General features: G+C 46.9%; 1 protein-coding gene across 1 annotated transcript; it reads left to right on the plus strand.

Moving 5' to 3' along the window:
- The first annotated feature begins 3,850 nt into the window (after nt 1-3,850).
- Nucleotides 3,851-4,915, plus strand: PAQR8 (progestin and adipoQ receptor family member 8). Its single transcript, XM_065886170.1, has one exon. The coding sequence runs from the start codon at nt 3,851-3,853 to the stop codon at nt 4,913-4,915; it is 1,065 nt and encodes a 354-aa protein (XP_065742242.1).
- Nucleotides 4,916-11,932: the final 7,017 nt, after the last annotated feature.

The raw sequence follows: 11,932 nt of genomic DNA on the forward strand, positions 1-11,932 counted from the left end.
AGGAAGAAAGGTCAGTTATGAGGCCGCTGTTTTCCTCATCAACACAAGTTCATCTTGAAGGCCCAAATCAAGGGGGAGCGGTAGAAATGGAGAGGACAAGTGCATTCCAGAAACGTTGAGATAAAATCAACAGGCCTCCGTGACTGATCAGAGGTAGGGACAGGTCAAGTCTGGGCTGAAGGAGGAGGCTGAAGAGGTTGAGTTTGAAATGCCCGTGGGATATTCAGTTGGACAAAACCGCAGCTGCTGGATATTTGAATCCAAACTCAGGAAAGATCTGGCTGGAGGCATGTATTTGGGGATCCTATGATAACAGGGCCTGGCTGAAGAGAAAGCCTGCGTGCAGCAACTAAGACCCAACACAGCCAAAAATAAATTAATTAATAACTTTTAAAAAAAGAATGTGGATCAACCATAGAGCTTTTTCAGAGCAAGGACTGTCTGCTCAACAATATTCCAGGCTACCAAGGCCACAGAGGAAGAATAAAATAAGACCACCTACCTCAAGCTGCTTACAAGAAGAGTCAAACTTCACGAATCAACAGCCGCCACCAGACCGCACGTAACGGAGTGTTAAGTGGAGAGAAATACAAACAGGCCTCTACGGAGCAGAGCTGCTCCTGGGAGGATAGGACTTACACATGTGAAGGGGTGAGGGGCGGGCCTTCCAGGAAAGGGGCAGAACACGACCCAGGATGCTACGGCCTCTGTGGGCCCACGAGCAGAGGGGCCGCTGCGGAAGACAGAGGAAGTGAGTGCGGCGGGTGGCGTGGCATTAGCGAAGGGAGTTTCGGTTTGATGTTGCAGAAGGAAGAGGGGAGGTTTCTCATCCGTGGAGGGTTTTTTTGGTTTTTTTTTTTTTTTTTTTTTTTTTTGCGGTACGCGGGCTTCTCACTGCTGTGGTCTCTCCTGTTGCGGAGCACAGGCTCCGGACGCGCAGGCTCAGCGGCCATGGCTCACGGGCCCAGCCGCTCCGCGGCATGTGGTATCTTCCCGGACTGGGGCACGAACCCGTGTCCCCTACATCGGCAGGCGGACTCAACCACGGCGCCACCAGGGAAACCCCAACCCTGGAGATTTTGCTTGTTCAATCCTTATGTCACCTGAGCTCGGGGGACTCATGCTATAGACCGGTGCCTCCTCTCCTGGCTTAAGTGACACCGCCCTCTGTGGTCCCGCCTCTGCTTTCTTCTTCCATCACCCTGTCAACTGTGGCGTCTGTCCCCAGGGTTCCACCATCGGCCCCCTTTTCTGCCTCTGGTACCTCTCACACAGACACTTCTGCCATGTCCTTGGCAGATTCTCAACCACTGCACCACCAGGGAAGCCCAAGTTAAACACTTGTGAGGGCTGAAATTTGTTGCATACAGATTTGGGTTCTCAGGAGAGGCAAGTCCAAAACCACTTGCTTTCCAGAGCATAATTAAAAAAAAATACACACACAGTCTTTGCAATTAGATTTCATTAAATTTAGGCTACATGTTAATTTTGTTCAGCTCATAAGATTTCTCAGGATAGGGCTTTCCTGGTGGCACAGTGGTTAGGAATCCACCTGCCAATGCGGGGGACACAGGTTTGAGTCCTGGTCCGGGAAGATCCCACATGCAGTGGAGCAACTAAGCCCGTGCACCACAACTGCTGAGCCTGCGCTCCAGAGCCCACGAGCCGCAACTACTGAGCCTGTGTGCCACAACTACTGAAGCCTGCATACCTAGAGCCCGTGCTCTGCAACAAGAGCAGCCACTGCAATGAGAAGCCCATGCACCACAACGAAGAGTAGCCCCCGCTCGCCACAACTAGAGAAAGCCTGCGTGCAGCAACGAAGACCGAACACAACCAAAAATTAATTAATTAATTATAAAAAAAAGATTTCTCAGAATATGCCTTGGTTTTTACCAACCTGATTGATGACTCATTTGACCTTGAGGTTCAAGTAACTATTGCTTATCTCAGATGTTCAAGTTCCCAGTGAAATTAGTGGGTAATTTAAGATTAGGTGCTCAAGAAATGTAGGCTCTCATTACTAATATCAACATTGATAATTTTTGTATTTCGATATAATACTTCTTACTAAATAAAATACATAAAAAAGCTTTGTATGGATGAAGAGTGCTTTTGTCTTTGCCAGTTCAAGACTATTTGAGACTTGATTTGGAGTGGTTTACAAGATCCCTCATTTAAAGCGCCCTCTTGTGTCATTACAATGATGTGCAACTCTACAATGGATGGCGCCAAGGGACAGAATATAATGTCTAAGTGAAGGGTTGGTCTTCACCAAGATGGTTCTAGCCATTGAAACAGGGGAGGAGCATATGTGACAGAAATGCTGGCTGGTGGGTAAATGTTGTGGTAGTAGATTGCAGAAGTCTCTTCTGATTGATTGCATTTTCTCAATAAAATAGGAAGAAGGTTAGGCTGAGTGAGGATGGATGAAGAAGTATAGGAGATTTGAAGAGAGAAAACTACTAGGTTCCACTAGGAAGACATTGGGATAATAGACAATGAATATACAGCTAGATCTTTTCATGTCATTAAATACATTCACAACATATTTCTAATGTTTGCTCACAATTCTGTTTTACGGCTTAAATTATGGTTCTATGATTTTTTAAAACCAGTTTCCTATTGTTGAACAAGGAAGTTCTTTCCAATTTCTTACTGTTATAAATAAAATGGAACAGTGTCTCTTGCTATACCATTCCTTAAAAAAAAAAAAACAACTTTTGTACTGATAGAGCCTGTCTGATGATTACATTTTTTTTTTTTATTTTAGCGATTTTTAGTGAGTTTGTGTTGGTAGCTCACTGTGATTTTTTTTTTTACGTTGGCGGTAGGAGTTTATTAATTAATTAATTTATTTTTGCTGTGTTGGGTCTTCGTTTCTGTGCGAGGGCTTTCTCTAGTTGTGGCAAGCAGGGGCCACTCTTCATCGCGGTGCGCGGGCCTCTCACTATCGCGGCCCCTCTTGTTGCGGAGCACAGGCTCCAGACGCGCAGGCTCAGTAGTTGTGACACACGGGCCTAGTTGCTCCGCGGCATGTGGGATCCTCCCAGACCAGGGTTCGAACCCGTGTCCCCTGCATTGGCAGGCAGATTCTCAACCACTGCACCACCAGGGAAGCCCCACTGTGATTTTTAAAAAATAATTAATTAATTTATTTATTTTTGGCCATGTTGGGTCTTCGTTGCTGTGCACAGGCTTTCTCAACTTGCGGCGAGTGGGGGCTACTCTTTCATTGCGGTGTGCAGGCTTTTTATTGCAGTGGCTTCTCTTGTTGCAGAGCATGGGCTCTAGGCACATGGGTTTCAGTAGTTGTGGCACGTGGGCTCAGTAGTTGTGGCTCATGTGCCCTGGACCGCAGGCTTAGTAGTTGCGGCGTACGGGCTTAGTTGCTCTGCAGCATGTGGGATCTTCCCAGACCAGGGCTTGAACCCGTGTCCCCTGCATTGGCAGGTGGATTCTTAGCCACTGCGCCACCAGGGAAGGCCTGAGGGTTACATTTTAATGTCATCTAGCAAACTCGAAAGCTTTAAAGGTACCCTCACTTACCTTCTAGATGTCATTAAAATGGGGTGACTGACATTCCCATTTTACAAGATGTGACTTTGCCTCACACCGTAGTGAGCAGTAGAGACAAAGTCAGAATGTCAGAGCAGTAAGCGATCTTGGTCCAACTCTATTATTCTACATACGAAAAAAAAAAAGGAAGCTCAAAGAAGTTGTCTGCAGTCCCGCCTCCCCAGCTGCACTAGCAAACCCATAGTTCCCTCGCTGTCTTTGCTCAGCAGCCCCTCACCGCATCTTTGCCCATTTTACTCTTGTTTCTTGTAGGTTGCATCCCCGTGTAGCCATGACGACTGCCATCCTGGAGCGTCTGAGCACCCTGTCTGTGAGTGGACAGCATCTGCGCCGCCTGCCCAAGATTTTGGAGGATGGGCTGCCCAAGATGCCCGGCACCGTCCTGGAGACTGACGTGCCCCAGCTCTTCCGGGAGCCCTACATCCATGCTGGGTACCGCCCCACCGGCCACGAGTGGCGTTACTACTTCTTCAGCCTCTTCCAGAAACACAACGAGGTGGTCAACGTCTGGACCCACTTGCTGGCGGCTCTGGCCGTCCTCTTGCGGTTCTGGGCCTTTGTGGAGGCCGAGGGCCTGCCGTGGACCTCTGCCCACGCGCTGCCCCTGCTCCTCTACGTCCTGTCCTCCATCACTTACCTCACCTTCAGCCTCCTGGCCCACCTGCTGCAGTCCAAGTCCGAGCTCTCCCACTACACCTTCTACTTTGTGGACTATGTGGGCGTGAGCGTTTACCAGTATGGCAGTGCCCTGGTCCACTTCTTCTACACCTCCGACCAGGCCTGGTACGAGCACTTCTGGCTTTTCTTCCTGCCCGCAGCCGCCTTCTGTGGCTGGTTATCTTGCGCCGGCTGCTGCTACGCTAAGTATCGGTACCGCAGGCCTTACCCAGTCATGAGGAAGATCTGTCAGGTGGTGCCGGCGGGGCTTGCCTTCATCCTGGACATCAGCCCCGTGGCACATCGCGTGGTTCTGTGCCACCTGTCTGGCTGCCAGGAGCAGGCGGTCTGGTACCACTCCCTGCAGATTGTCTTCTTCCTGGTCAGTGCCTACTTCTTCTCCTGCCCGGTTCCAGAGAAGTACTTCCCGGGTTCCTGTGACATCGTGGGCCACGGGCATCAGATCTTCCACGCCTTTCTGTCTGTCTGCACACTGTCCCAGCTGGAGGCCATCCTCCTAGACTACAGGGGGCGACAGGAGATCTTCCTGCAACGCCACAGCCCCCTGTCCATCTACATGGCCTGCCTCTCCTTCTTCTTCTTGGTCACCTGCAGTGCAGCCACTGCAGCCTTCTTGAGGCAAAAAATCAAGGCCAGACTGACCAAGAAAGATTCTTGAGGCCGGCAGGTAGGGTGCGGTGTGGAGTTGGCTTGATATGATTTGGGGAAAACTTGAATCAGCAGTAGGAGTTGACTTTTTGTTTTTTAGAGCAGGCTTTTAAATGAGTACATATTTCCAAGGGTGGCTATGGCTATGGCATTAGGAAGCCAAAGGGTCCAAGAGTTTTGCTGTTATTGTTGTGAATGAAAGTATCCCTTTATCCTCTGGGCTGTAGCCTTACGAGACACAGGAAGGGAAGGGACCTTGGCTAAGATTCATCGGACACTGAATTAAGAACCATCTTCATGCCTGAAAATTTAGTAGAATTCCGACTGTGGCTGCCAGGGGCAAGGCCTGGTGTAAAGGGATAATCCAACTGGACTGGAGAAGTTAGGAGGTGGCTGGACCACACTGTATTGAAATGAGCATTCTTCTATGATGCTGGTCTTCGGTAATTGGGTACATTGACCCAAGGACCCGATTTCATTTGGATTTCAGATCGTCCTGGGTGGAGAAGTCAGAATCTTCAAGAATATTCCGTAAAACCCTCAGACCTCGTGAATTACTCGGTTCGTCTCACTTCCGGTCCCTTCTCTGGCCCACTCTAGCACCGACCCTTTTCTCAGGATGATGTCTGCCTGGCTGTTTTCTCCCAAGTGCTGTTCACTCCCATCTGTACCTTGCATGATGATAGAGAGGACGATGAAGCAGTCATACTTCCAGGAAATGCTTGGATCCATGGGGACATTCAGGAAACTTACTCTCATATAATACTAATGGAAACAGTAGTAGAAAGTACAGTGCCAAGAGCCATCAGGAGGTCCAGCCAGCAAGCATGGATACCGTTTGGTGTCATGGGACCCTTCTGGTTTATACCTGTGCGTTGCAGGATTACTTGAGATCTATTAGGGCTGCCTTACATGCCAGAAGATCTGGAGCTTTCTCCAGAGCATCTTCTCCAGATTTTGACCAGCATGTTCAAAAAGCCCCTGGTAGAGTGAATTGGTTCTGAGAGTCCCACTAGGGATCTGATTATTTCAAGAGGAACTCAAGGTCCAGCCTCTTAAATAGATGCTGCCCCACGAAGGACCCGCACAACTACCCTAGTTCAGGTCCTCGGGGAGGCAGTGGTACCTCAGCTTAGAGCATTAAATTAATCAAGCCCCAGGACAGGCACATGTGTGCATTCATGGTGGATTGGTCCCTGAAGGCTCCTTTGGGTGAGGATGGTGAACTGGGCACCCTGTAGCCAGAATGTTCTGTTTAGGACATAGCTGCCCAGCAGCTTCTATGGGGTAGGGGGGGCTTGCGGTTGATGTGTTCTGGCCATGCAGCCCCCCTGAGGACTGTCTTCTGCACTGATCCAGTGAAGGGGGCTGCATTGGAACCCTCCCCAGAGGCTGTATTTCCTATCAATATAAGGTCTGTTTACTAAAAAGGGAGGTGGGTTTTCATTCCAGTTTGATGAACCTCCTCTCTTCCTAGATTACTTTGTTGTCTTCATATCTTTGTTTTCTTCCTTTCTCTTGAGAGATGTGTAGAGTTTGTGCCTTATAAATGGAAATGTACGAACTTAATACACTTAATACATGGCCTTGTGGAATTTTCAGTTTGGGGTTATAGGGATAAGAAAAAAAGAATTAATTGCCTTCCAAACCATGGATGAAAAAACTTATGAATATCAGAATTGCTTATCCATCAGAAGGCTCTTTCAACCTGTATTTTGGAGGGAAAAATTCAACTGAGCCTTTCCTGTAATCTTTATATCAAGAACGCATATGTCGGGACTTCCCTGGCAGTCCAGCGGTTAAGACTCCCCGCTTCCACTGCAGGGGGTGCGGGTTCAATCCCTGGCTGGGGAACTAAGATCCTGCATGCCATGGGGTGGCCAAAAAAAAAAAAAAAAAAAGCAAGCATATGTCTTGTCAGTTATGTTGTTTTCCTAGATGGATTTCTCCTGGGAATCCTCATATACCTGAACTTCTGTGCTACCCAAGTGTCTTACACGAGCTTCTGGCATCCAGGCCAAATTCACTGCCAATAAAGTGAGCAACACCAAACCGGTTGAACTGATGAACAAGGGAATGGAAAGTTGTGTCACACAACACTGCAAGTAGAGGGTCAGTTTTTTTTTTTGTTTTTTTTTTTGCGGTACGCGGGCCCCTCACTGTTGTGGCCTCTCCCGTTGCGGAGCACAGGCTCCGGACGCACAGGCTCAGCGGCCATGGCTCACGGGCCCAGCCGCTCCACGGCATGTGGGATCTTCCCGGACCGGGGCACGAACCCGTGTCCCCTGCATCGGCAGGCGGACTCTCAACCACTGCGCCACCAGGGAAGCCCGAGGGTCAGTTTAAATGGAGATGAGAAAGTGTCTGAAATGTCGGTAATTATGGATTCAGAGGCTATCTTCTTTTAAAAATTGGAAGGAAGATGTAAGGCAAGCTCTTGCATGTAACCGTGGTGGCCATGGTGGGCAGAGATCTTTAGGCCAAATGCAGGTATTTTTTAAGGGAGAAAATACAAGGTATAGCAGTGATCTTCCAACGCCATCCGCAGCCCAGTGCCGGTCTGCACACTTATTCGTCTGTGACAAGATACGTACAGAGAGACACTAAACTCTTAGATATGAACATAAAATTCATAACATTTTGATTTTAATTTACCCAAGTATTGGTCCCTCAAGTACTGGAAATTTACAAAAAAAATTTTCACCAGAGATATTTGAGAAGAGTTGAGGGACTACTATCTGGTTAGAAATTCCAGTATCTCATGAGAAATAGAGAAACAGGAGATGCAGCCGTTTTTAAATACTCAGACTCTTGAGGGGTTAAATACTCCTTTTAAAACATTTTCATTCAAACGATTGAATCAGTAAGGAAGAGACCTAGTTTGTTTAAAAGGAATAATAAGTATTTGATAAAGGGGATGGTTCTTCTTATTCCACCAAAGCCAAAAGTTGACATCTATTGGAAATTCTACTGTCATTGCTCTTTTTTACTAAGGCTTTCAACCTATTAAAATGTAAATGCCTCTGGGAAAAAAAACTAAACTATTAGTCATTTACGTCTTGGGAATAAAATGCGTATTGTATGTGGCCCCCTACTCAGGGTAGAGAGAGGGAATAACAGGATGCAGCGAACTGGGGACCTATTTGCCTGTTTGTTTCCCTCTTGCAAGCACTTCCTGACCTATATTTACTAGGGAGCTAATGTTAATACCCTTCAGGTGTTAGGGTTTCCTCTCCCACCTTGGCTGAAAGTACCTCACTCGGTAATACTATTCTCAGTCCTCTACTGGAAGCTTGAAATAGTAGGCGCTCAAGCCATGGAATGGAGGTAGTTCTTTCCTGCCTCTGTTGCCCACCTGTTCACCAGTTGTACCCTGATGCTTGAAAACATTAGGTTCTTCAGTTGCCACGCTGTAGTTTCAAATGGGCCCTCCAGGTGGTGCTTACGTCTTACTCAGAGAAGCCATGACCATTGTCCCCAAGGCCTCCGCCTAATTTTGTTGTTCCTAGGGTTTTGCTTGACTGCTTGGCAAAGAAAAAATAGAACTATTTTCTGTTTATATAAATCTACTTACACAAATGACCGTCAAACAGATTTTGTAAATGCATTATTGTACTGTCATCAGCTACCTTGTGTCTTTGACAAGGCCTATCTTAAAGAAAGGTTTCATCTAGACAGATATTACCAGAAGGAGATCAGGACACTTCCTAGCCACCTAGAAGTAGGAAAGTATAAAAGCTTTGAAAAAAATCTCCATACCCCAAATCCCAAAATATTCTCCCCCTTCCCCAAATCCCCACTTGTGAGTAGATCAAATTGGGCCCCCTTCCCCAAAAGCTATGGAGTTGATTTCTCTAAGGATTTTCAATCTAATTGAATAAATATTTTAATCTCATGGACAATAGTGTTAAATATTCCAAACTTTTGAATTGATAGACTGTATTTTTTGAAACCTAAAGATTATGAACTATACTATTGTTATACCGTAACAGGTACTATGGTTGTGAAATGTGGCACCTGTCAACCAAAGGATTCTGTGGCCTTAACTATTAGATTTAAATAGCTGTGGAAAAGGTGATTCTACTGTCACCATAACAGGAAGAAAACAGCATTCTCTGGCTAGAGGTTTCACTGATAAAATTATGGATACCCCTCTCGCCCAAATGCTTTTTATCACCAGTAGGCAGTTTGCACATACTTCTGTTGTCACTGCTAATAGTTTAACCACTTTTCAGTTACTGATTATGAGCATCTCTTGGTGGCAGACTCCATGTTGGCTCTGGAGATACCACAGTGAGGGTAAAAAACTGGGACCCTCCATGCTAACGGAGGACCAGTGTCTTCCCACCTTGGGCCATCATGGGGGCCCCACTCCAGCACTTGGTTCCAGTCACAGCCTGAGGGTCAGATGGCCTGCCAAACCCACGGGAGGCTGGGACCTGCTTTGGGCCAGCCCCTTTTCAAAAGGATTGAGCTCTCTCCTTTCCCCTCCAGAGGTTGGAAACACTTCCCACTCCAGCAAGGCTGTCACCTTAGAGTCACCTCAACCTTTCTTGATACTCCTGCTGCCTCCCCAGCCCATCTTCCTGCCCTCTATTTGATTTAATCCAGTCCTGGGGAATCCTTGACACAGCCAGACACAGAGAGAAGCCCTATATTTCCACAGGTTGTATAGACTTCCCATAAAGCCCATCCTTTAGGGAAAGGGATGTAGGGTTCCAACCTGAGTGCAAGTTCCTGATTTGGTAAGTTGGAAACAGCATGCTATAACCTGGCTGCCTCCTTTGGGGGGGAAAAAAATCCACCTTATCCCTTATGGAATGTTTTTAGAAATATTTAATATAGAAAGAAAATCATTGCATTAAAGAGAAAATTCATTTAGATATTAACTTTGGGAGCATATCTATATAAGGTAAGGGCACTTCTTACCAAAATGATTTTCATAGGAAATTATGCACTGTGTTTTAGACTCTAGGAGGCCTTGGCCAATTCAAAGGCTCCAGAATAACAGCTCAGGTTATACAGAGCGCTGTGCTTCCCCAGACATTTCCACAACCATTTGCTTTCCTAAAGAGTCATGTGAGGTAAAACCAAAAAGAGTTCCATTAAACCGGAAAACACACTAAGAAAGTAGAAGGATTGCTTCAGAGTCACACAACTAGGAGTGTTTAAACTCAAAGTCCTTTTTCCTTCAGATAAATTCAGGGCCCAGCTAAATCGAAACATCAGCACCAAATATTTGCAGAGCCCTTTGCAGTGTGTAAAGCACTTTTTAACGTATTGTGTATACTTTACCTAATCTCATTTTAACTTTTGTTCCTAAATACCTCATGAATAGCCAGGGTCATATCACTTCTTTGGGGGTTAAGAAGTACATCGTGGATGTCCTTGGATATCAAATAAAGCATTCTCTGCATCTCATGGTCTCAGAAGCCGGAAAGTTCCATTGGCTGTAGGCCCTCAGTGGCCTAGATTTTAAAGTCAAATCTCACTCTCCGGTCATGGCTTCTTGAAAATACCTTTGAATCCTGGGAAGAGAAACCAAGTATTGATAATCTCGCCAAGATGATACAACCCTGCCCTCTGCTCTTTCACTGGGATTGTCAATTCTTCAAACGATTGGCTCTCCCAGGGATTCTGACAAGTGACAATGACTTTAAAAATGTTTCTCTGGGGGCTTCCCTGGTGGCGCAGTGGTTGAGAGTCCGCCTGCCGATGCAGGGGACACGGGTTTGTGCCCGGTCCGGGAGGATCCCACGTGCCGCGGAGCGGCTGGGCCCGTGAGCCATGGCTGCTGAGCCTGCGCGTCCAGAGCCTGTGCTCTGCTACGGGAGAGGCCACAACAGTGAAAGGCCCGCGTAACGTTTCTCTGCCTCATAAAAGAGTTTTGCACACATTAGTAGGAAGGCCCCCTCAAAAGTCATTGGTTATTTCTCATTTCCAAGTAATAAAGGCTTATTAAAGAAAATGCTAAAAAATGGAGAAAAAGGATAATTCATGAACACATCACTAAAATGAGTCCCTTCAGAGTAAGAATAAGCCCATGTCAAAATGTTGTCAATACGTAAATTAGCAGTGTGATATAAAGCTTCCTGAAAAGCCAGAAGTTAGGAATTTTTAGGCAACCTAATACTTTGATTCTGTAAAGTACAAAAAAAAATCAATCAACAGTCTGGCTCAGTTTACAGTCACATGACACTCCCTTCTGACATTTACGAAGGTAATTTGCTGATGCTGTGGCTGGGACAGGGGCTCATGAAACAAAGCCAATGATACATTATCTCGAGTTGAAAGAACTCTGTGTGAATCCAGCCCCACACTCCACAAACACTGAGCCCACAGGTGCCAGTCCATGTTCTAGGCACCAGGGATATAGCCATGGACAAAACAAATCCCAGCCCTGACAGAGCCTTACCCTCAGCAGTGGGGGGTGAGGGCAAGATAAACAACAAACCGGGACTTCCCTGGCGGTCCTGTGGTTAGGATTCTGTGCCTTCACTGCAAAGGGGCACGGGTTCAATCCCTGGTGGGGGAACTAAGATCCCACAAGCTGCGCGGCCAAAAATAAAATGACAAACCAAATAAATACATCAGAGAGTTAAGGTGTTAGAAGGTGTTGGTGCCAAGGAGAAACAGAAAGCAAGGAAGGAGAGGCCAGAGGGATGGAGTGAGTGTGCAACTTTAACCAGAATCAGGGGAGACTACAGAAAGAGGTGTGTGTGTGTGTTTTTCTCCCCGGGGGAAGAGGGAAGAATTGCAAGGGCCCTGAGGCCAGAGCCTGCCTGAACAGAGAGGGGTCGAGAGGGGCCGAGGAGTCAGACAGAGGTGAGGACAGATTGTGAGATCCTTGTAAGGACTCGGCTTTTACTGTAACTTCAGGATGGGGAATGCTGGGGAAGAATCCTGCCCAAGAAAACTGCAGGGTAGCCATTTATCTATGTGGACTAATTACTAATTGCACATGACCTTTGCTGGCAGAACGTAGAGCAAATTCTGTTGCCTGCCGTCTACCGGAAACCAGGTTATC

Source organism: Phocoena phocoena, chromosome 10, assembly GCF_963924675.1.
Source record: "Phocoena phocoena chromosome 10, mPhoPho1.1, whole genome shotgun sequence".
NCBI lineage: Eukaryota > Metazoa > Chordata > Mammalia > Artiodactyla > Phocoenidae > Phocoena > Phocoena phocoena.